The sequence below is a fragment of the Chiloscyllium plagiosum genome, chromosome 3, assembly GCF_004010195.1.
Source record: "Chiloscyllium plagiosum isolate BGI_BamShark_2017 chromosome 3, ASM401019v2, whole genome shotgun sequence".
Classification (NCBI taxonomy): Eukaryota; Metazoa; Chordata; class Chondrichthyes; order Orectolobiformes; family Hemiscylliidae; genus Chiloscyllium; species Chiloscyllium plagiosum.
In genome coordinates this window covers 117,001,394-117,026,493 of record NC_057712.1, presented here as the reverse complement: position 1 = coordinate 117,026,493, position 25,100 = coordinate 117,001,394, and the positions used below count along the sequence as shown (strand labels likewise).

At 44.1% G+C, this 25,100-nt stretch overlaps 1 protein-coding gene across 1 annotated transcript in view; it reads left to right on the top strand.

Moving 5' to 3' along the window:
* The window catches only part of nphp1 (nephronophthisis 1), a 151,044-nt gene that overhangs the window by 6,221 nt on the left and 119,723 nt on the right, over positions 1-25,100 (top strand). The window contains exon 4 of the mRNA XM_043687174.1: positions 15,045-15,193. Coding sequence (XP_043543109.1) covers positions 15,045-15,193 — 149 coding nt within the window. The remainder of the gene's footprint in view (positions 1-15,044; positions 15,194-25,100) is intronic.

The window sequence follows — 25,100 nt, the reverse complement described above, 5'->3', positions numbered from 1 at the left end:
CTAAAATGTCAATTTGACATTAGTTTCTGACCATGACAGTTTTCTGAGCGGTTGGTCATAGATGGCCATATTTGCTATCCATCTACACTTTTTTTTTTGCCATTTTCTCAAGCAGTACTTTTTGTACATAAGCCAGTGTTTCTGAGGTTGCTCCTGTGGAGCGTGTTAGCATCTCCTTGTCTTCCTGTAAATTGGGAAGTTTTTTGTTGGATTGTGATTCACAACTTGTAGTTCACCTTGCTTACTTTTTTTTTCCCTCTTACAGCTCTTTGTTTAGCTTTATGAGTGTAAAGGCTTCACTATCTCCAAGGTGGTATTCTAAGTTTTGGCTTTATCTTGAAATGGTTGTTTCTATGGACAGCAGATTTGCTGGTTCTTAAGAGAGTGAGGTTTCTATTTTTCTTTCATATTCAGTTCAGTATGTATTTCTTGAGTAGCCTGCAGTGGTTTCTGTTGTGGCTCTGACATTTGACTGATTCCATGTGTTATGACTACTCCAAAATTGCAACTTGCTGGTAAACCTGCAGTTGCAGGTTAGCAGTGCCTATGGTGTAACACATCTGCAACATCAAAATACATAGAACAGTACAGCACAGTACAGGCTCTTTAGCCCTCGATGTTGTGTCGGTCTTTTATCCTACTCTAAGATCAGACTAACCTACATACCCTTCATTGTACTAACTTCCATATAACTATCCAAGCGTCTTTTAAATGTCCCAAATGTATCTGATTCTACTACCACTGCTGGCAGTGCATTCCACGCACCTACCACTCTCTGAGTAAAGACCCTAACTCTGACATCTCCCCTAAATCATCCAAGAACCTCTTTAAAATTATGCCCCCTCGTGATAGACATTTCTGCCATGGAAAAAAGTCTCAGTCTGTGCTCTCTATTTATGCTTCTCAACATCTTGTACACGTCTATCAAGTCACCTCTCATCTTTCTCTGTTTCACTGAGAAAAAACATAGATCCCTCAACCTTTCTTCATAAGACATGCTCTCCAGTCCAGACAGGATCCTTTGCACCCTTTAAAGCTTTCCTATAATGAGGCGAACAGAACTGAACACAATATTCCAAGTATGGTGTAACCAGGACTCTGTAGAGCTGCAGCATAACCTCGTGGCTCTTAAATTCAATCCCTCTGCTATTGAAAGCCAACACACCATAAGCCTTCTTAACAACCCTATCAACTTGGGTGGCAATTTTGAAGGATCTACAGACATGGACCCCAAAATCCCTCTGTTCCTACACTGCCAAGAATCCTGCCTTTAACCCTGTATTCTGCATTTAAATTCAACCATCCAAAGTGAATCACTTCACATTTTTCCAGGTTGAACGTTATCTGCCACTTATCAGCCCAGTTCTGCATCCTGTCGATGTCTTGTTGCAACCTACAACAGCCCTCCACACTATCCACAACTCCACTAACCTCCGCGTCATTGGCAAACTTACTAACCCACCCTTCCACTTCCTCATCCAAGTCATTTATAAAAATCACAAAGAGTAGAGGTCCCGGAACCGATCCCTGTGGATCACCATTGGTCACCCTCTGTCTTCTATGGGCCAGCCAATTCTGTATCCAGACAGACAGGCTTCCCTGTATCCCATGCCTCCTTATTTTCTGAATTAGCCTAAAGTACATCTACACTACATCCACTGCTATACCTTCATCTACCTTTGTCACATCCTCAAAGAATTCAAGAAGGTTTGTGAGGCATGACCTGTCCCTCACAAAGCCATGCTGACTATCTCTAATCAAACAATGGTTTTCTAAGGAATCATAAATCCTGTCTGTCAGAATCCTCTCCAATACTCTGCCCACCACTGACATAAGACTAACTGGTCTGTAATTCCCAGGATAATCCCTATTTCCTTTCTTGAACAAAGGATTAACATTTACCAGCCAGTAATCATCTGGTACTACTACAGTGGACAGTGAGGCTGAAAAAGATCATTGCCAATGATGCAACAATCTCTTCCCTCACTTACTGTAGTAACCTAGAGTATATCCCACCCGGCCCAGGGGATTTAGCTATTCTTAGGATTTTCAAATTTTTCAGCATATCCTCTTTCCTGACATCAACCTATTCTAACATATTAGTCTTTTTCTTGTTGACCTCAGAAACATCAAGGTCTCTCTCATTAGTTAATATTGAAGCAAAGTCTTCATTAGGGACCTCCCCTACCCCCTCTGAATCTAGTCGTAACTTCCCTCCACTATCCTCGATTGGCCCAACCTTCACTCTGGCCATCTTCTTATACCTCACATAAGTGTAAAATGCCATAGCATTTTCCCTAATCCTACTCGCTAAAGCTTTTTCATGTCCCTTTCTAGCTCTCCTAAGTCCATTCTTCACTTCCTTCCTGGCTACCTTGTAACCCTGTAAAGCCCTGTCTGATCCTTGCTTCTTCAACCTTAAGTAAGTGTACTTCTTCCTCTTGACTAGATGTTCCACATGCCTTGTCACCCGAGGTTCTTTTCAACTTACGATCCCTTCTTTCCCTTATTGGTCAAACCTGTCCAGCACTATTAGCAGGTGTTTCCTAAACATCCTTCACATTTCTATTGTGCATTTCCCTGAGAACATCTGTTCCCAGTTTAGGTCCCCCAGTTCCTACCTAATAGCATTGTAATTCCCTCTCACCCAATTAAGTACTTTCCCATCCTATCTGCTCATATCCTTCTCCATGACTGTAGTAAAGGTCATGGAGTTGTGATCACTATCACCGAAATGCTCCCCCACCAAGAGATCTGACACCTGACCTGGTTCATGCCAAGCACCAAATCCAATATGGCCTCCCCTCTAGTTGACCTATCTACATTTTTTTTTATAGATATTTTTATTAGAAATTTAACATTTTTACAAGTGACCCACTGTGCCCAAGTCTTGGGAGGAGCACTATAGACTCAGTCTTACTGGGTCGCCGCCATCTTGGATCCCCGACCTATCTACATTTTGAGTCAGGAACCCTTCCTGGACACACACCAGCAAAAACTGCTCCACCCAAACTATTTGAACTAAGTAGGTTCCAGTCAATATTAGGGAAGTTAAAAACACCCATGACAACAATCCTGTTAGTTCTGCACCTTTGCAAAATCTGCTGCCCAGTCTGCTCCTCTGTGTCTCTGTTGCTACTGGGGGGCCTGTAGAAAACTCCCAATAAAGTGACTACTCCTTTCCTGTTTCTGACTTCACCCATACTGACTCTGTGGACAAACTCTCCTTGACGATCTCTCTTTTTGCGATACTGTTCCTGATTTGTAATTTCAATCCTCCACCGCTTTTATCTCCCCCTCTATTCCTTTTGAAACATCTAAACCCTGGAACATCCAACAACCATTCCTGCCAGTATGATATCCAAGTCTCTGCAATGGCCACAACATCATAATTCCAAGAAGTACTGATCCATGCTCTGAGTTCATCACCCTTATTCCTGATACTTCTTGCATTAAAATAGACACACTTCAACCCATCACACTGACTGCATCTTTGCCCTGTCAAGTGCCTATCCCTCCTGACTGACTGTCTGCACGCTGTATTTGGCTGTTCATTATGATCCATAGCTCAGGTTCCCACCCCCCTGGCAACCCTCTCAAAGAGCTCTAGGAAACCTCCCACTTAGGATATTAATGCTCCTCCAGTTCCATCCTCCTTATACAGGCCTCACCTTTCCCAAAACTTATTTGAAGTCTTCTCTCTTACACCAGCTGTGTAGCCTCGTGTTCATCTGCACTCGCTCTCTATTCGTAGCCTCACTAACACATGGCACCGGTAGCAATCCTGAGGTTATTACTCTACTCATCCTGCCTTCTAGCTTCCAACCTATATACTTGATCATATATACTTGCATTCCAGCCTGATTGATCTCACATACAGAATTGATATATTGCTATATATTGAGGATTTTACATTAATAGATTTCATTAAGCCTTCTCATATATGTGAGTACATTATTTGTTAAATTTGCAGGGTTGGTGTTTGATACTGGCTTCTGTATTCATCTTTACTATAACGGATAATTACAAATATTCTGAGGACGATTCACTTGAAACTTTGTGAACACTTTGACAGGGTTTAATGACATTGATGTTTTCTGTGAGATTGACAGTATTAAACTACTCATTATCTCATTTTGTATTTGGTCTGAAAATTCGATCATTTTACATATACTCCTCTGGTGGGATATCAGGAGGTATGTTTTGGAGCTTGAAAGTACTGAACTCTTTGGGTTCCTCATCTAATTACCTTTTTCTGCCACATGACTTGTAAAATTAATTGAAAGCTATGTATTTCTTTGGTGTGTGCGGAAGACCATATATTGTACTTTTGCAAGTAGTTGGGAAAGGTGTAATAAGGGACCCAGCATTGAACCCTGTAATATGCCACTGGATACAGGCCTCCAGACCATAAACTATAGGAGTGGAATTAGGCCAGTCGGCCAATGAGTCTAACCTGTTCTCTCCTTGTAACCTGCAATCCCCTTCCTACTCAGAAATCTATCTATCTCTTTCTTAAATACACTCAAATCACTTGGCTTCCACAGCTTTCTGCAGTAATGATTTCCCTGGGTTAACTACTCTCTGGCTGAAGAAATTCCTTTTCATCTCAGTTCTAATTAGTCCCTTCACTCTGAGCCTCTGCCCTCCGGTCCGAGTTTTGTCTTCTAGGGGTAACATCTTATCCATGTCTAACCTATCCAAGTATCTCAGTATTCTTTAAGTTTCAATGAAATCCCCCCCCATCCTTCTAAACTCCATTGAGTCCAGACTCAGACTCTTCATATCGCAAACCCTTCTTCCCCCAGAATCATTTTGACAGAAATATGGAGGTTGTTTAGGAAGCACTTGCTGATAATGCTATTCCACTGAGGCAAGGAAGGGATGATAGATTGAAAGAACCTTAGGTGATGAGGGATGTGAAACAACTAGTCAAGACGAAGAAGGGAGCTTACTTAAGGTTGAGGAGGCAAGGATCAGACAGGGCTGTAGAGAGTTACAAGGTAGCCAGAAAGGAACTGAAGAATGGACTTAGGAGAGCTAGAAAGGGACATAGAAAAGCTTTAGCAGGTACGATTAAGGAAATCCCTAAGGTATTCTTCACTTCTGTGAGGAACAATAGGATGGCCAGAGTGAGGGTAGGGCCGATCAGGGATAGTGGAGGGAAGTTGCGACTGGAGTCTGAGGAGGTAGTGAAGGTCCTTAATGAATACTTGGCTTCAGTATTGACGTTTCTGAGGACAGCGTGAAACAGACTGGTACACTTGAACAGGTTGATGTTAAGAATGAGGATGTGCTGAAAATTTTGAAAATCATAAGGATAGATAAATCCCCTGGGCTAGACAGGATATACCTGGGTTACTACAGGAAGTGAGGGAAGAGATTGCTGCACCATTGGTGATGATCTTTGCGTCCTCACTGTCCACTGGAGTAGTGCCAGATGAGTGGTGGGTGGCAAATGTTATTCCCTTGTTCAAGAAAGGGAATAGGTAAAATCCTGGGAATTGCAGAGCAGTCAGTCTCATCTCTGTATTGGAGATGATTGTGAGAGACAGGATTTATGGTTATTTGGAAAACCATAGTTTGATTAGAGATAGTCAGCATAACTTTGAGAGGGGCAGGTCCTGCCTCACTAATGTTATTGAATTCTTTGAGGATGTGACAAACATATTGATGAAGGTAGAGCAGTGGATGTGGTGTACATGGATTTTAGCAAGGCATTTGATAAGCTTCCCCATGGTAGGCTCATTCAGAAAGTAAGGAATCATGGGATACAGAGAAACCTGTCTGTCTGGATACAGAATTGGCTGGCCCATAGAAGACAGAGGGTAGTGATGGAGAAAGTGAGAACTGCAGGTGTTGGAGATCAGAGTCGAGACTGTGATGCTGGAAAAGCACAGCAGGTCAGGCAGCTTCCGAGGAACAGGAGAATCAACGTTTCAAGCATAAGCCCTTCATCTTGAATGGTCATCAGGACAGAGGGTGGGGGTAGATGGAAAGTATTCAGCCTGGAGCTTGGTGACCAGTGTTGTTCTACAGGGATCGGTTCTGGGACCTCTGCTCTTTGTGATTTTTATAAATGACTTGGATGAGGAGTTGTGAGGGCGGGTTAGTAAGTTTGCAGATGACACAAAGGTTTGGTGGAGTGATAGATAGCATGGAGGGTTGTAGGTTGCAATGGAATATTGACAGGATGCAGAACCAGGCTTGTAAGTGGCACATGGAGTTCAATCTGGAAAAGTGTGAAGTGATTCACTTTGGAAGGTTGAATTGAATGCAGAACACAGGGTTAAAAGCAGGATTCTTGACAGTGTGGAGGGACAGAGAGATCTTGGGGGCCATGTCCGTAGATCCCTCAAAGTTGCCACCCAAGTTGATAGGATTGTCAAGAAGGCGTACGTTGTGTTGGCTTTCATTAGAAGGGGGATTGAGTTTAAGAGCCACACGGTTATGCTGTAGCTCTGTAGATCCCTGGTTAGAGCACACTTGGAATATTGTGTTCAGTTCTGTTTGCCTCATTATAGGAAGAATGTGGAAGCGTTGAAGAGGGGGCAAAGGAGATTTACCAGGATGCTGCCTGGATTGGAGGGCCTGTCTTATGAAGAAACATTGAGGGAGCTAGGTTTTTTCTCATTGAAGCGAAGAAGGATGAGAGGTGACTTGATAGATGATGAGAGGCATAGATAAAGTGGATAGCCAGTGTGGAAATGGCTATCATGAAGGGCATAATTTTAAGGTGTTTGGAAGAAGGTTTAGGGGAGATGTCAGCGGTAGGCTCTTTACTCAGAGAATGATAGGTGCGTGGAAAGCACTACCAGCAGTGCTGGTACAGTCAGATACGTTAGAGACATTCAAGCGACGCTTGGCTCGGATCATGGAAGATAGTACAATGAAGGGTACGTAGGTTAGTCTGATCTTAGAGGAGAATAAAAAGTTGGCACTGCGTTAAGGGCTGAAGGACCTGTACTGTGCTGTACTATTCTACTTTCTAAACCTCCTTTGGATCCCTTCCAAAGCCACTACATCCTTTCTTAGATACGGGTCCAAAACTGCTCACAATATTCCAAATGCAATCTAACCAGATCTTTATACAGCTTCAGCAGTACATTTCTATTAGGCAAAAGTGAGGACTGCAGATGCAGGAAACCAGAGTTTAGATTAGAGTGGTGCTGGAAAAGCACAACAGGTCAGGCAGTATCCAAGGAGTAGGAAAATCAACGTTTCGGGCAAAAGCCCTTCATCAGGAAGAGAGTACATTTCTATTGTACTCAAGCCCTCTTGAAATGAATACTAATGTTGCATTTGCCTTCCCAAATGTCAACTGAACCTGCATGCAAATTTGATACACTATCTACAAATATAGTGCCTTTTCCAAGTTTTAATGTCATTCATCAACACTTAAATCATCTCTATAAAACTGCTCACAGCTAGGTGGAGTAGAGACAGGGAAGACATACCGGAGTTAAAGCGGCTCACCAAGCATGGATGGGTGGAACAATAGAGCTGCGTAGCACCATTCATTTAGTTAATAGACCCTGAGCATTGACATCGTCCGATGTGTTTGTGGTATTTAACAATTATTGCCTCACATTACCCGCCACTCTTGTGCTGTCTAAAATTAAAACTAAAATTTAATGATCAAATGAACATGTAGTAAAATATTAAACTAAAACTACAAAATATCTAAAACTAATCTTAAAACGCTAATATACTTTAAAATACTAAACACAAATAAAATATCGATATTATAAAATGTCCAATATCAAAATAATACCCAAAGAACATTTTTTGGGTGGTACAGTGGCTCAGTGGTTAGCACAGCTGTCTCACAGCGCCAGGCTCCCAGGTTCGATTCCAGCCTCAGGTGACTGTGTGGAGTTTGCACATCTCCCCATGTCTGCATGCGTTTCCTCTGGGTGCTCCGGTTTCCTCCCACAGTCCAAAGATGTGCAGGTGAATTGGCCATGGTAAATTGCCCATGTTAGGTGCATTAGTCAGAGAGAAATGGGTCTGGGTGGGTTACTCTTCGGAGAGTCGGTGTGGACTGATTCCACACTGTAGGGAATATAATCTAAACATCATAAAGGCTGTACAGATAAAGTCTTTTAGTTGTCACTAAATATTAAACAAACTAGAGTATAGAGTGTGCCCTGTTTGACCCCTTTGGCATTTTATAATAAAACCTGCCTTCAATTACAATGGCATTATTCATATATAGATTAGCAATTAATTAGATTAATTCTTTTGGGAGGGCCACTCTTTGTAATGCTTTAGGAAGCAGCTTATGCCCAGTCAAGTCAAATGCTTTGATCCAATTGATAAAGACAACTGAGAGGTTTTTTTTTATATATTTCTTTTTGCTCCTTTGACAATGTTATCTACAATAGCAATGTTTTCATTGCATCCAGAGAGTGTAGCAAGGAACCCTTTTACCTAAAATTAAACACAACTGCGCCACTTGAGGATGGGACCTCTAGTAATTACCTTCCAATTATCTGTATCTTTTAGGCTCTCCTAATCTTCTGTTTTAGGATTAAAACTGTTCTACTATTGGAGATCTGGAACAACACCTGACTTTAACCATAAAGAAGAGTTAAAAATCACACAACAACAGGTTGTATTCCAACAGGTTTATTTGGAAGCACTAGCTTTTGTTGTGCTGCTCCTTTATTAGTTAGTTACCTGATGAAGGAACAGCACTCTGAATACTAATGCTTCCAAATAAACCTTGAGAGTGGGGTGCTGGAAAAGCACAGTAGGTCAGGCATCATCCGAGGATCAGGAGAATTGACGTTTCGGGCATAAGTCTTTCATCAGAAATCCTGATAGATTCCAGATAAAGCTGTTGGACTATAACCTGGTGTTGTGTGATTTTTAACTTTTTTAGATTAGATTACTTACAGTGTGGAAACAGGCCCTTCGGCCCAACAAGTCCACACCGACCCGCCGAAGCGCAACCCACCCATACCCCTACATTTACCCCTTTAACCTAACACTATGGGCAATTTAGCATGGCCAATTCACCTGACCCGCACATCTTTTGGACTGTGGGAGGAAACCGGAGCACCCGGAGGAAACCCACGCAGACACAGGGAGAATGTGCAAACTCCACACAGTCAGTCGCCTGAGTCGGGAATTGAACCCGGGTCTCTGGCGCTGTGAGGCAGCAGTGCTAACCACTGTGCCACCGTGCCGCCCGTGCTTTGTTCAACCCAGTCCAACACCAGCACCTCCACATCTTGAAGAAGAGAGTTTAGGGAGACATGACGTGTCGCTGTTATGAATCGCTAACATATCCTTTCATTTCAAACCATTTATTATAATTTTATCACATTTACATTCTGCATGCAAAAAAAGACCCTGAGCTTCCAGTTGCCTGCTACTTTAACACACCACCTTGTTCCCCGGCCAACATCTCTGTCTCAGGCTTGCTGCAGTGCTCCAGCGAAGCTCAGTGCAAGCTGGAAGAACAACACCTCATTTTACACATGGGGACCCTGCAGCTCTCCTGGAGTCAATACTGAGTTCAATAATTTTAAGACCTGAACTGTCCCATGCCCTAGCCCCCAACCCCACTCACCAGGCCTTGTTATCACATGGACTGTGATTATACACTATCTATTGTTAGCCATTAACAATCTCCATTAACAGCTATTCACTCTCCCAGCCAGATCGTTATCCACTCCTTTGTTTGTCAAACTGTCTCATCTCTCTGCGCTCTATCTCCATCCCCTTACCCCTCACACCACCCTACCTTCTGCATGTAAACCTAGCTATCATCAGTTCTGAGGAAAGGTCACCCGATCCAAAATGTTAACATTGAATTCTCTGCACAGATGCTGCCAGACCTGCTGAGCTTTTCCACCAACTTCTATTTTTGTTCCTAAGATTGTGCTGTTGCTGTTTGGGGTGCCAACTGCTAGCAGAAGATCTGCTGTTGGCATTACAATTTTGAGCTTTGTATAACACTGCAGCTTGACTGCATCCACTCTGTGACACTCAGCATCCAACTACACCTAGGTTGACCCAAGCTTCTGCTGTCCTCCACCTTGCCTTCTTAAAGAGATTTCTGTGGCATTTCATCTCTGATCAAATGGTTTAAATACTGACATTTTCCTTTCTGGATGCATCCTTTTAGAGTCCTTTTTGCATTTGAAATTTCCAGTACTACTTCATTTGTTTTATGTTTTGTATATGGAACTTTAAACATGTTGTTTGGCATCTACATTTCAAATACCTCTCGTTTTCTTTCTTAGATCTTTATTTATTTTCCAGGTTTCTCAAGAATGCAGAAGAAATAGGTAGAATCAATGGATAGAATCTCATTAATTTTTCTCTTACTACAACTTGAAACTTCTTGTTACTAACTTATTCTTCATCTTCACGAAATTACTACTGGGTATCTCTGACTTTCATCTAACTTCTGCTTCAGATGTACCATCTTCTGTTCTAATTTGTCCTCAAAAGACAAATTTATCTACTTGTATGATACCATCTAGATTAGATTAGATTAGATTACTTACAGTGTAGAAATAGGCCCTTCGGCCCAACAAGTCCACACCGACCCACCGAAGCGCAACCCACCCAGACCAATTCCCCTACATTAACCCCTTCACCAAACACTACGGGCAATTTAGAATGGCCAATTCACCTAACCTGCACATTTTTGGATTGTGGGAGGAAACTGGAGCACCCGGAGGAAATCCACGTAGACACGGGAATAATATGCAAACTCCACACATGGAGTCGCCTGAGGCAGGAATTGAACCCAGGTCTCTGGCGCTGTGAGGCAGCAGTGCTAACCACTGTGCCACCGTGCCGCCTACATCTACTTTGATCATCATAGTCTTAGAGTCATAGAGATGTACAGCATGGATACAAACCCTTCGGTCCAACCCATCCATGCCGACCAGATATCCCAACCCAATCTAGTCCCACCTGCCAGCACCCGGCCCATATCCCTCCAAACCCTTCCTATTCATACACCCATCCAAATACCTCTTAAATGTTGCAATTGTACCAGCCTCCACCACATACTGTGGCAGCTCATTCCATACACGTACCACCCTCTGCGTGAAAAAGTTGCCCCTTAGGTCTCTTTTATATCTTTTCCTTCTTACCCTAAACCTATGCCCTCTAGTTCTGGACTCTAATATATTCCTTTTAACTATCACTCTTTATGGTGTTCCTAGTCAATCCATATTCTAAATTCCTTGATTTTACTTTATCTACAATATTTTAGAACATAGAACATAGAAAAGTACAGCACAGAACAGGCCCTTCGGCCCACAATGTTGTGCCGAGGATTATTCCTCATCTAAAATAAAATAACCTAACCAACGCACCCCTCAATTCACTGCTGTCCATGTGCATGTCCAGCAGTCGCTTAAATGTTCTGAATGACTCTGCTTCCACCATCACCGCTGGCAGTACATTCCATGCATTCACAACTCTCTGCGTAAAGAACATACCTCAGACGTCTTCTCTATACCTTCCTCCTAATATCTTAAACGATGACCCCTCGTGCCAGTCAGTCCTGTCCTGGGGACAAGTCTCTGGCTATTGACTTTATCCAAGTCTCTCATTACCTTGTATACCTTGACATGGTCACCTCTCTTCCTCCTTCTCTCCAGAGAGAAAAGTCCGAGCTTAGTCAACCTCTCTTCATAAGACAAGCCCTCCAGTCCAGGCAGAACCTGGTAAACCTTCTTTGTACCTTCTCCAAAGCCTCTGTATCTTTCCTATAATAGGGTGACCAGAACTGGACACAATATTCCAGATGTGGTCTCACCAGAGTCTTATAGAGCTGCAGCAAAACCTTGCGGCTCTTAAACTCGATCCCCCTGTTAATGAAGGCCAAAACGCCATATGCTTTCTTAACAACCCTATCCACTTGGGTAGCAATTTTGAAAGATCCAAGCATTTGAACTCCAAGGTCCCTCTGTTCCTTCACACTGCCAAGAATCCTGTCTTTAATCTGATATTCAGCATTCAAGTTCGACCTTCCAAAATGCATCACTTCGCATTTACCCAGGTTGAACTCCATCTGCCATTTCTCAGCCCAGCTCTGCATCCTGTTTATGTAGTGCTGCAGCCTGCAATATCCCTCGATACTATCAACGGCATCGCCAACCTTTGTGTCATCGGCCCTCAACCTCCTCATCCAAGTCATTTATAAAAACTACAAAGAGAAGAGGCCCAAGAATAGAGCCTTGTGGGACACCACTCACCACTGACCTCTAGGCAGAATACTTTCCATCTACAACCACTCTCTGCCTTCTGTCAGCTAACCAATTCTGAATCCAGACAGCCAAATCTCCCTGTATCCCATACCTCCTTACTTTATGAATGAGCCTACCATGGGAACCTTATCAAATGCCTTGCTGAAGTCCATATACACCACATCCTGTGCTCGACCTTCATCAACCTATCTTGTCAACTCCTCAAAGAACTCAATAAAATTTGTGAGGCAGGACTTGCCACTTACAAAGCCATGCTGATTGCATTTAATCACTCTATGTTTTTCCAAATAGTCATAAATCCTATCCCTCAGAATTCTTTCCAAAACCTTACTGACCACAGACGTAAGACTGACTGGTCTGTAATTGCCAGTGATTTCCCTATTGCCAGGGATTTCCCTATTGCCCTTCTTGAAAAGAGGAACAACATTCGCTTCCCTCCAATCCTCCAACTCGTGGAGAGTGTGGAAGCAAAGATCTTCGCCAGTGGCTTAGCAACCTTCTTTCTCACTTCCCGGAGCAACCTAGGATAAATCCCTGGGGACTTATCAATCTTAATGTTTGCCACAGTTTCCAGTCCATGAACTTCATCAATCTTGATCTGTTCAAGCCTGTTTCCCAGCTCCTCGAAATTCTCATTCACAACAAGGTCCCTTTCCTTCGTGAAAACCAAACCAAAAAAACTCATAGGCTTCCCCTATCTGCTCAGACTCCACGGACAAGTTCCCTATGCTATCTCTGACCGGCCTTACCTTCTCCCTGGTCATTCTCTTATTCCTCACATATGACTAAAATGCCTTTGGGTTCTCCCTAATCCTTCCTGCCAAGCCTTTATCGTGCCTCCTCCTGGCTTTCCTCAGTCCATTTCTGACCTCCTTTCTAGTAGGCCTGTAATTGTCTAAAGGTAAAAACAATGACTGCAGATGCTGGAAACCAGATTCTGGATTAGTGGTGGTGGAAGAGCACAGCAGTTCAGGCAGCATCCGAGGAGCAGTTATTCCTGATGAAGAGCTTTTGCCCGAAAAGTCGATTTTCCTGCTCCTCGGATGCTGCCTGAACTGCTGTGCTCTTCGAGCACCAATAATCCAGAATCTGTAATCCTCTAAAGCTGTGCTAGATCCTTGCTTCCTCCACCTTATGTAAGCTGCCTTCTTCCTTTTGACGAGAAGCTCCTCTCTTCTTGCCATCCAAGACTCCTTAATCTTACCCCTCCTTGCCTGCCTCAGTGGAACAAATTTGTGCATCACTCGCAACAATTGCTTCTTAAACAGTCTCCACATGTCTGTTGTGCCCTTTCTGTGGAGCAATTGCTCCCAATCTGTACTTCCCAACTCCTGTCTGATAGCGTTATAATTTCCTTTTCTCCAGTTAAATATTTTTCCTTGGTAACTGCTCCTTTCCCTATACCAGGCTGTGGTAAATGTGAGGCAGCTGTGGTCACTGTCACCAAAGTGTTCTCCCACCGTGAGATCTGACACTGGTCTTTGCTCATTGCCGAGCACCAAATCCAAAATGGCCTCTCCCTTCATCGGTCTGTCTACATACTGAGTAAGGAAGCCCTCCTGAACACACCTGACAAAGTGGCTCCATCCAAACCATCTGCACTAAGGAAAGTTGAAGTCACCCATAACAACAACTCTGCTACATCTGCGTTTTTCCAAAATCTGCCCACCTATGAGTTCTTCAATCTCCCTACTGCTATTAGGTGGTCTGTAGAAACCCCCCAATGAGGTGGCTGCTCCCTTGCTGTTTCTAACTTCCACTATACTGACTCAGTAGACAAACCTTCCTCAACAACCTTCATTTCTGTAGCTGTGATGCACTCTCTGATTAGCAATGCTACACCCCATCCACTTTTTCCACCCTCCCTGTTCTAAACCCTGGAACATCTCGCAACCATTCCTGTTCTTGTGAAACTCACGTCTCCGTTATGGCCACAACATCATACTCCCAAGTACTGATCCATGCTCTAAGTTAATCACTCTTATTTCTTACACTCCTTGCATTAAAGCAGACACACTTTAACCGATCCCTTTGTTTCACCACGTGAAAAACCTTCCCAATAGTTTCACTACATCCTGTCACTGCCCCATCTACAACTACCCCCCCTCTCACATATGTAACTCTGGTTCCCACCCCCATGCCAAACTATTTTCTAAAACCTCTTCAGATTTTGCAAGTATTTTCTGTGTAACCCAAGCTTGGTATGTTCTCATCTCCAATTTTCACCCCTGAAAGAACATCTGATTTTCTGTGTATTTGGTCTGTGTATTGATTGAAGAATGCTTGTGACAGTATACAGCCTTGTTGTACTTCAGTTGGAAACAAAATGTGATTGCCTTTTTTGAGCTTGATCCTCACTGTATGGTCCCCAGATAGGTTTTGGATAAACCTCATATCTTGACTGTCAATGTTGCATTTCAGCAATGTATCTATTAATAATTAAAATAATGCAACTGCACCTACATAAGTTATCTGCTAACTTATTTTACTGATATTGTTTGAAGAATGAATGTTAGCTCACATACTAGAATAATTCTCTCTTCCTGTTCAGGTAGTGACATGTTTTACACCCACTTAAGAGAGTGATTCGTGTCTTAGATTAACATGTGAAAAATGGCAGCAGTCACTAGTGATTGTCCTAAAGCCCCAGCTTATATTGTATCTTTAAGTCTCTGGAATAGGATGTGAATCTATAATCTTTTGACTCAAAGGTAGTACTATGGAACCAAAGTTAACACTTTAAACATACCTACAATTATTTAAATCTTCTGGTATACTCTTACAAGACGTCATCTTTTTCAGTCAAATGAACTTTCTCTTGTGAGTAACTATGATCAACGGAAGCGAAATGAAGAGAGACGGCTGAAAGGCATGTCGGAATTACTTCAGGAAGTTGCTCGGAGACTAAACAAAGAGCTTACCAAACAGAAAATGGATGAAACTGACGACAAGTAAGATAAAGCGATTGTTGAATTTAGTGCTAAAATTTGTTGTAGCTGCAGCTGAATAAGTGACCTGTTCAGTCACCTGATTCTGTTATTCAGCTTGCCACAAGTCATATGGTGTGTTGCCTCCCTGGTGCCAGGATCAAGGATATCTCAAAGAGTGAAGAATATTCTCAAAAGGGAGAGGAACCAGCAGGAGGTTGTTGGAAGGGAAAATGATGAGATTCTAAAGGGATAATATGGAAAGTTAGGCAGGAATTTCAAAAGGAGGGTCTCAAGGGTAGTAATATCTGAATCACTCCCAGTGGTGCGATTTAGTGAGGGTAGAAAAAGAAGGATGGAGTAGATGAATGCGTGACTGAGGAGCTGATGCAGGGGAGAAGGGTTCACATTTTTGGATCATTGGTATTTCTTCTGCGGTAGAAGTGGTCTGTAGAAGAAGGAGGGATTGCACCTGAATTGGAAGGGGACTAATATACTGGCAGGGAGATTTGTCAGAGCTGCTTGGGAGGATTTAAACTAGTAAGGTGGGGGGTGGGACCCGGGGAGATAATGAGGAAAGAGATCAGTCTGAGACTGGTACAGTTGAGAAAAGGAGTAAATGAAACAGTCAGGACATATAGGAACAAAGCAGAGAACGAGGTAGGACTGATGAAGTGCATTTTTTTCAATGCGAGTGGCCTGAAAGGTAAGGCAGATGAACTAAGGAGAAAGTGAGGACTGCAGATGCTGGAGATCAGAGTCGAAAGGTGTGGCACTGGAAATGCATAGCAGGTCAGGTGGCATCTGAGGAGTAGGAGAATCGATGTTTTGGGCATAAGTCTTCCATCAGGAATGTGGGGGTGGAAGGGGGTTGACAGATAAATAGGAGGGTGGGGGTGAGGCAGCTGGGAAGGCGATAGATAGATACAAGTGGGGCATAATGGTGATAGGTCGGAGGGGAGAGTGGAGTGGAAAGGTGGGAAGGAAGATGGACAATTTGAGAGGGTGGTGCCGAGTTGGAGGGTTGCATCTGGGATGAGATAGTGGACAGGAGATGAGGAAACTGGTGGTCAACATTGATGATATGTAGTTGGAGGGTCCCAAGACGGAAGATGAGTATTCTTCCACCAGGCAGCAGGTGGCTTGGATTTATTAGTGGAGGAAGTTCAGGACTTGCATTTCCTTGGTAGAGTGGGAGGGGGAGTTGAAGTCGTCAGCCACAGGGAAGTGGGGTTGTTTGGTGCATGTGTCCCAGAGTTGTTCCTGAAACGTTCCGTGAGTCGGCATCCCATCTGCCCAATGTAGAGGAAACTACGTTGAGAGCAATGGACAGAGTAGATGAGGTGTTTGGATGTGCAGGAAAACCTCTGCAAGATGTAGAAGGATCCTTTGCGGCCTTGGACGGTGGTGAGGGAGGAGGTGTGGGCACAGGTTTTGCATCTCTTGCAGCATGAAGGGAAGAAGCTAGGAGTGGAAGGTGGGTTGGTAGGGGACATGAACCTAATGAGGGAATTGTGGAAGGAATGCTCTCCACGTAATGCCGATAGAGTTGGGGAAGGAAATAGTCTCTGGTGGTGGGGTTGATTGTAGGTGGCGGAAATGGTGGAGGATGATGTGCTGTATCCAGAGTTTAGTGAGATGGAGAGGACCAGGAGGCTTCTATTCTTATTGTTGTTGGAGGGATGGAGTTCAAGGGCGGAGGTGCAGGAAGTGGAAGAGATGCGCTTTAGGGCATTGTGGGAGGGAAATTGCGGTCCTTGAAGATGAGATGAGGTTAGGGCAGTTGATGTGGTGTACATGGACTTCAGTCAAGCCTTTGATAAGGTTCCACTTGGTAGGCTGTTTGAGAAATTGCAGAGGCATGGGATTGAAGGTGATTTAGCAGTTGGATTAGAAACTGGCTTTCTGAAAGAAGGCAGTGAGTGGTGGTTGATGGAAAATATTCAGCCTGGAATCCAGTTTCTACTGGTGTGCCACAAGGATCTGTTTTGGGACCACTGCTGTTTGTCATTTTTATAAATGACTTAGACGCAGGCATAGGTGGATGGATTAGTAAATTTGCAGATGACACTAAAGTCGGTGGAGTAGTGGACAGTTTGGAAGAATGTTACAAGTTGCAGGGGGACTTGGATAAACTGCAGAATTGGGCTGAGAGCTGGCAAATGGAGTTCAATGCAGCTAAATATGAAATGATGCACTTTGGGAAGAATAACGAAGGCAGAGTACTGGGTCAATGGAAAGATTCTTGGTTGTGTGGATATGCAGAGGGATCTTGGAGTCCATGTACATAGATCCCTGAAAGTTGCCACCCAGGTGGATAGTGCTGTTAAGAAGGCATATGGTGTGTTAGGCTTCATTCATAGAGGTGTTGATTTCTGGAGCCGCAATATCATGCTGCAACTATACAAAACGCTGGTGCGGCCACACTTGGAATATTGTGTACAGTTCTGGTCGCCATATTTCGGGAAGGATGTGGAGGCATTAGAAAAGGTGCAGAGGAAATTTACCAGGATGTTGCCCGGTTTGGAGGTCAGGTCTGATGAGGAAAGGCTGAGAGATTTGAACCTGCTCTCATTGGAAAGAAGAAGGCTAAGAGGGGATTTGATAGAGATATACAAGATGATCAGAGGATTAGATATAGTAGACACTGGAAATCTTTTTCCTAGGATGATGACACCAACTTGTATGAGGGGGCGGCACAGTGGTTCGCCTGCTGCCTCGCAGCTCCAGAGACCCAGCTTCAATTCCTGCTTCAGGCGACTGTCCATGTAGAGTTTGCACATTCTCCCCGTGTCTGCGTGGGTTTCCTCTGGGTGCTCGGTTTCCTCCTACAGTCCAAAAATGTGCAGGTTAGGTGAATTGGCCATGCTAAATTGCCCATAATGTTAGGTGAAGGGGTAAATGTACGGGAATTGGTCTGGATGGGTTGCTCTTCGGCGGGTCGGTGTGGACTTGTTGGGCCGAAGGGCCTGTTTCCACACTGTAAATAATCTAATCTAATCTAATAACTACAAATTAAGGGGTGATGGATTTAAGACAGATGTCAGAGGCAGCTTCTTTACACACAGAGAGATATGGGCATGGAATGCCCTACCTGCTAAGGTAGTCAACTCAGCCACATTAGGGCCTGTACTGCGCTGTATTGTTCTACGTTCTATGAAATAGGAGGCCATCTGCGATGTCCTTGAGTGGAATTGCTCCTCCTAGGAGTAGATACAATGGATGCAGAAGAATTGGGAGTAAGGGATAGCATTTTTACAGGGGGGTGGGATGAGGGGAGGTGTAGTCCAGGTAGCTGTGGGAATCGCTGAGTTAGAAGTAGATGTCCATATTGAGCCGGTCGCCAGAGATGGAGATGGAGAGGGCCAGGAAGAGGAGTGAGGTGTCCGAGATAGTCCAGGTGAACTTGAGGTCAGGGTGGAAGGTGTTCGGGAAATTGGTGAACCGTTCAACCTCCTCATGATGTGGAGGTGCTGCTTTTGGATTGGGGTGGACAAAGTTAAAAATTAGCGAGGAGAAATGAGGACTGCAGATGCTGGAGATCAGAGCTGAAAATGTGTTGCTGGAAAAGCGAAGCAGGTCAGGCAGCATCCAAGGAAGAGGAGAATCGACGTTTCGGGCATATGCCCTTCTTCAGGAAAGTTAAAAATTACACAACACCAGTTTATAGTCCAATAGGTTTATTGGAAGTAATAGCTTTTGGAGCGCCGCTCCTTCATCAGGAAGCTGTGGAGCAGGATCATAAGACATAGAATTTATAGCAAAAGATTACAGCGTCATGCAACTGAAAAATACATTGAGCAAACCTAGACTGCTATTAAGTCTTTTATCCTTTAGAATGGGTTGGAGGTTTTAGTACCCATCGATACCCATGAGGTTGGGCTTAACCAGGACCTTGGGTTCATTTCACACTACAGGTGACCTCACTATACTCACTCACTCTCTCTCTCTCTCACACACTCACTCTCTCTCTCACACACACACACACATACACACACACTCACACACTCACATACTCTCACAGTCGCGCAGACCTTCTCTCATACACGCACATACAACACCCCACACTCACATCATGCACACACCCTCTCACAGTCTTATAGAACATTACGGAGTAGTACAAGCCCTTCAATCCTTGATGTTGCACCGACCAATCTGAAGCCCATCTAACCTACACTATTCCATTATCATCTATACATTTATCCAATGACCATTTAAATGCCCTTAAATGCCCTGGCGGGTCTAATATTGTTGCAGGCAGGACGTTCCATGCCCTTACTACTCTCTAAGTAAAGAACCTACCTCTGACATCTGTCCTGTGTCTATACCCATCAATTTAAAGCTATGTCCCCTGGTACTAGCCATCACCATCCGATGAAAAAGGCTCTCACTGTCCACCCTATCTAATCCGCTCATCATTTTGTATGTCTCTATTAAGTCACCTCTCAACCTTGAAGAACTGTTCAACGTCCTCATGAAATGGAGGGGCCGGTTTTGGACTGGGGTGGACAAAGTTAAATATCACACAACACCAGGTTATACTCCCATCTCACGTGACATGCACTTTACTAAGCACGCACACGCAAACACATACTCTCTCACATGCACACTCTGTCTCTCTCTCTCTCGCTCTCGCATGCATATGCGCACACATATAAGTCTGTGGGGTGAATTTGCAGTTGCAGAATTGTATTTGCAGCTACATTCTATTTTACTCAAAAAATACAATCTGCAGGTAGTCAATTCACATAGCATCTTATAAATCCCCACTTTGGAAATAGAACTAATCTGATTCAATATTGGGATACAAACAGGCTGTAACCTCACACCTTTAATGCATTGTCTGAACTGAAATATCACCTTATTTTATGTTAAAAATCACAACACCAGGTTATAGTCCCAACAGGTTTATTTGGAAGTACTAGTTTTCAGAGTGCTGCTCCTTCATCAGGTAACTAGTGGAGCAGAATCATAAGACACAGAATTTATAGGATAAAACCATAGTGTCATGTAATTAAAACAATATATGAAACAAACCTAGATTGCTATTAGGTCTTTCATCTTTTAGAATGGGTTGCAGGTTTTGGGTCATTAATATGTCAATCCCAGAACTTCTTTTAAGTCACATTCTCAAGATAACTTGAGGTTTTATAACGAAAAAGGTGACATCTCACCTCAGACAGTGTATTAAAGGTGTGAGGTCAGAGTCTGTTTGTATACCAATCTTGAGTCAGACTGGTTCTGTGACTTACAAGACGTTAAAAGGAGATTTTTAACTTTATTCAACCTCCTCATGGGAGCATGAAGTAGCATCAATACAGTCATCAGTGTAGCAAAGGAAAAGGTGGGGATAGTGCCAGTGTAGCTGCCAAAGATGGACTGTTCCACATATCCACTGAAGAGGCAGGCATAACTGGGGCACGTGCGGGTGCCTATGGCTACCCCTTTTGTCTGTAGGAAGTAGGGTGACATCACCAATGATACCATAACCACCCCCAATTCAGGAACAATCTCCACATCCCACTCCCAATTCCATTTCTACACCAGGTCCTAGTCTTCAGCCCTGCTGAGTTTATACCATCCCCACAGCCCTCCCCTTCACTGAGGATGAACGATTAGTCCTCAGTAAAGGTCTCACCTTCTTCCCACTATGCTCCTGGGTAGACGAATTCCATGTGTGTCGCGACATCAAACTCTTTTTCCACCGCCTCCGCCTCTGTGCTTTTTCCATCAGGACTCCCATCCACCTTCCGAGGACCCTCTTCTCCCTCCTCCAACATACTCCATCCACTTGGAGATCCCATGCTGGTCTGTTACCCACCCCTGATGCCTTTATCTCCAACTGTAGCCTCAACCTGTACCCCCCCTCATCCACTCCAACCTCTCACTCTCACAAAACACATCTGGCTATTGAGGGAGTGCAGCGTAGGTTCACAAGGTCAATTCCTGGAATGGCAGAATTACCTTACACTGAAAGACTGAAGCGACTGGGCTTGTATACCCTTGAGTTTCGAAGATTGAGAGGGGATCTGATTGAGACGTATAAGATTATGAAAGGATTGGACACTCTGGCAGTAGGAAACATATTTCCACTGATGGGTGAGTGCCGAACCAGAGGACACAGCTTAAAAATACGGGGTAGACCATTTAGGACAGAGCTCAGGAGAAACTTCTTCACCCAGAGAGTGGTGGCTGTGGAGGCCCACTCTCTGGATTCATTTAAGAAGGAGTTGGATAGAGCTCTCAAAGATAGTGGAATCAAGGGCTATGGAGATAAGGCAGGAACAGGATACTGATTAGGAATGATCAGCCATGATTATATTGAATGGCGGTGCAGGCTCGAAGGGCTGAATGGCCTACTCCTGCATCTATTGTCTATTGTCTTTATCTTTCTGCTCTAATCCCATCCTCACCATTAAACGCAGTGGTAGTTTGGCATACGAAACTTTACACCTCTGAAGCCAGGTGCCAACTCACGGACACCTCCTCCTACTGCCTTTCGACCACGACCTGACCTCCCATCACCAAACCATGATCTCCCAGACCATCCACAATCTCATCACCTCGGGGATGTCTCATCCACAGCCTCTAACCTCATTGTCCCAGAACCCGTACTGCCCGGTTCTACCTCTAACCCAAAATTCACAATCTCAACTGACCCGGTCGACCTCTTGTCTCTGCCTGCTCCTGCCCACCAAATTGATCTCCTCATATCTTGACATCATACTATCCCCTTGGTCCAGGAACTCCCCACATCTATTCAGGACACCAACCACGGCCTCCACCTCCTTCATGGCTTTTGTTTCCCCAGCCTTCCAATGCCTCATCTTCACCATGAACATCCAGTCCCTCTACACGTCCATCTGCCATGGCTAAGGTCCCCAAGCCTTTCATTTCTTCCTCTCCTGTCGACCCAACCAGTTCCCCTCCACCGACACACTCACTCGATGGGCGGAACAGGTCCTTGCCCTTAACAACTTCTCCATCAGATCCTCCCACTTCCTTCAGACCAAAGGGGTAGCGATGCGCACCCGTATTGGCTCCAGCTATGCATGCCGCTTCGTTGGCTATGTGGCACAGTTCATCTTCCAAAGCTGTACGGGCACCATTGACCACCTTTTCCCTCCACTATGTTGATGACTGTATCGGCATCACTTTGCGCTCCCACGAGAAGGTTGAACAGTTCATCATCTTCATGAACACCTTCCACCCTGACCTCACATTTGCCTGGACCACCTTGCATATCTCCCTTCCCTTCCTGGACCTCTGCGTCTCCGTCTTCAGTGACCAACTCAATACAGACATCTACTTCAAATCCACTGACTCCTACAGCTACGTGGGCTACATCTCCTCTCACCCCTGCTTGTGTAAAAACGCTATCCCTTACTCCCAATTCCTCTGCCTCTGCTGTATCTGCTCCCAAAAGAAGCAGTTCTACTCCAGGGCATTCCAGATGGCCTCCTTTTTCAAGGACCGCAATTCCCCTTCCCATGTGATCAACAGTGCCCTCCAGCGCATCTCTTCCACTTCCCACAACTCCGCTTTTGAACCCCACCCTTCCAACTGCAACAAGGATAGAAGCCTGGTCCTCAACTTCCACCTCACTAATCTCTGGGTACAGTGCATCAACCTCCACTATTTCCGCCACCTACAATCAGACCTCACCACCAGAGACATACTTCCCCCCCACTTCTAGCAGCATTCCACAGAGATCATTCCCTCTGCGACTCCCTCGTTAGGTCTGCTCTCCCCCTCCACCCCCACCACCACCACCAACGCACCTTCCATTTGCGGCATCTTCCCTTGCAGACACAAGAAATGCAAAACCTGCACCACACCTCTGACACCCATATAGGACTCTCAGCTTAATGTTCCAGGATACAAATGTTATAAGAAGGATAGAAAGGGGTGAAACAGAGGAGGGGGAGTGGCGTTTTTATAAGGAATAACATTACGGCTGTACTTAGGGAGAATAACCCTGGGAATACATCCAGGAAATTATTTGGGTGGAACTGAAAATAAGAAAGGGATTATCATCTTATTTGGATTGTACTATAGACTCCCTAATAGTCAGCAGGAAATTGAGAAACAAATTTGTAAGGAGATCTCAGTTATCTGTAAGAATAATAGGTTGCTTATGGTAAGGGATTTTAACTTTCCAGACATAGTCTGGGACTACAACAGTGTTAATGGTTTAGATGGAGAGGAATTTGTTAAGTGTGTGCAAGAACATTTTCTGATTCAGTATGTGGATGTACCTACTAAAGAAGGTGGTAAACTTGACCACTCTTGGGAAATAAGGCAGGGCAGGTGACTAAGATGTCAGTGGGGGAGCACTTTGGGGCTAGCAACCATATTCCAATAGTGATGGAAAAGGATAGACCCGGTTTAAAAGTTAAAGTTCTAAATTGGAGGAAGGCCAATTTTGACAGTATTAGGCAAGAACTTTCAAAAGTTGACTTTGCTTGGGGAGGGGGATGCAGATGTTCACAAGTAAAGGGATGGCTGGAAAATGGCAAGCTTTCAAAAGTGAGATAATGACAGTCCTGTTAGGCTAAAATGCAAGGCTGGTAGATGCAGGTAATGCTGAATGACTGGAGAAATTGAGGATCTGGTCAAGAAAATGAAGGAAGTATACGTCAGGTATAGACAGCAGAGATCAAGTGAATCCTTAGAAGAGTATGAAGATGACGGAGTATACTTAAGAAGGAAATCAGGAGGGCAGGTGGGATTGCTTTGGGAAATAGGGTGAAGGAGAATCCAAAGTGATTTTATAAACACATTAAGGACGAAAGGGGAACAAGGGAGAGAATATGGCCTCTCAGAGATCAGCAAAACAGCCGATGTGTGGAACTGCAGGAGATAGAGGTGATACTAAACGAGTATTTAACATCAATATTTACTGTGGAGAAGGATGTGGAAGATACAGAATGTGGGGAGATAGATGGTGACATCTTGAAAGACATCCATGTTACAGAGGAGGAGGTGCTGGATGTCTTAAAACACATAAAAATGGATAAATCCCCAGGAGCTGATCAGGTGTATCCTAAAACTCTGTGGGAAGCTAGCGAAGTGATTGTTGGGCTCCTTGCTGAGATATTTATATCATCGATACTCACAGGTGAGGTGCCGGAAGGCTGGAGATTGGTTAATGTGGTGCCAGTATTTAAGAAAGGTGGTAAGGAAAGGCCAGGGAGTGATAGACTGGTGAGCCAAACATCAGTGATGGGTAAGTTGGTGGAGGGAATCCTGAGGGACAGGATTTACATGTGTGTGGAAAGGAAAGGACTGATTAGGGATCATCAACATGACTTTGTGCGTGGATATCGTGTCTCATTAATTTGATTGAGTTTTTTTAAGAAATAACAGAGGATTGATGAAGTGCAGAGCGATGGACATGACCTATTTGGACTTCAATAAGGTATTTGACACGGTTCCTCATGGTAGATTGATTAGCAAGGTTAGGACACATGGAATACAGGGAGAACTAGCCATTTGGATACAAAACTGGCTGAAAGGTAGAAGACAAAGGGAGGTAGTGGAGGGTTGTCTTTCAGACTGGAGACCTGTGACCAGCAGTGTGCCACAATGATCGGTGCTGGGTCCACTGCTTTTCATCATTTACATAAATGATTTTGATATGAACATTGGAGGTATAGTGAAGAAGGTTACCTCAGAGTACGACGGAATCTTGATTAGATGGGCCAATGGGCTGAGAAGTGGCAAATGGAGTTTAATTTAAATAAATGTGAGGTGCTGCATTTTGGAAAGGCAAATTTTAGTAGGACTTATACTATTAATGGTAAGGTCTGAGGGAGTGTTGATGAACAAAGAGGCCTTTGAGTGCAGCTTCAGAGTTCCTTGAAAATGGAGTTGCAGGTAGCTAGGATAGTGAAGAAGGTGTTTGGCATGCTTTCCCTTATTGGTCAGG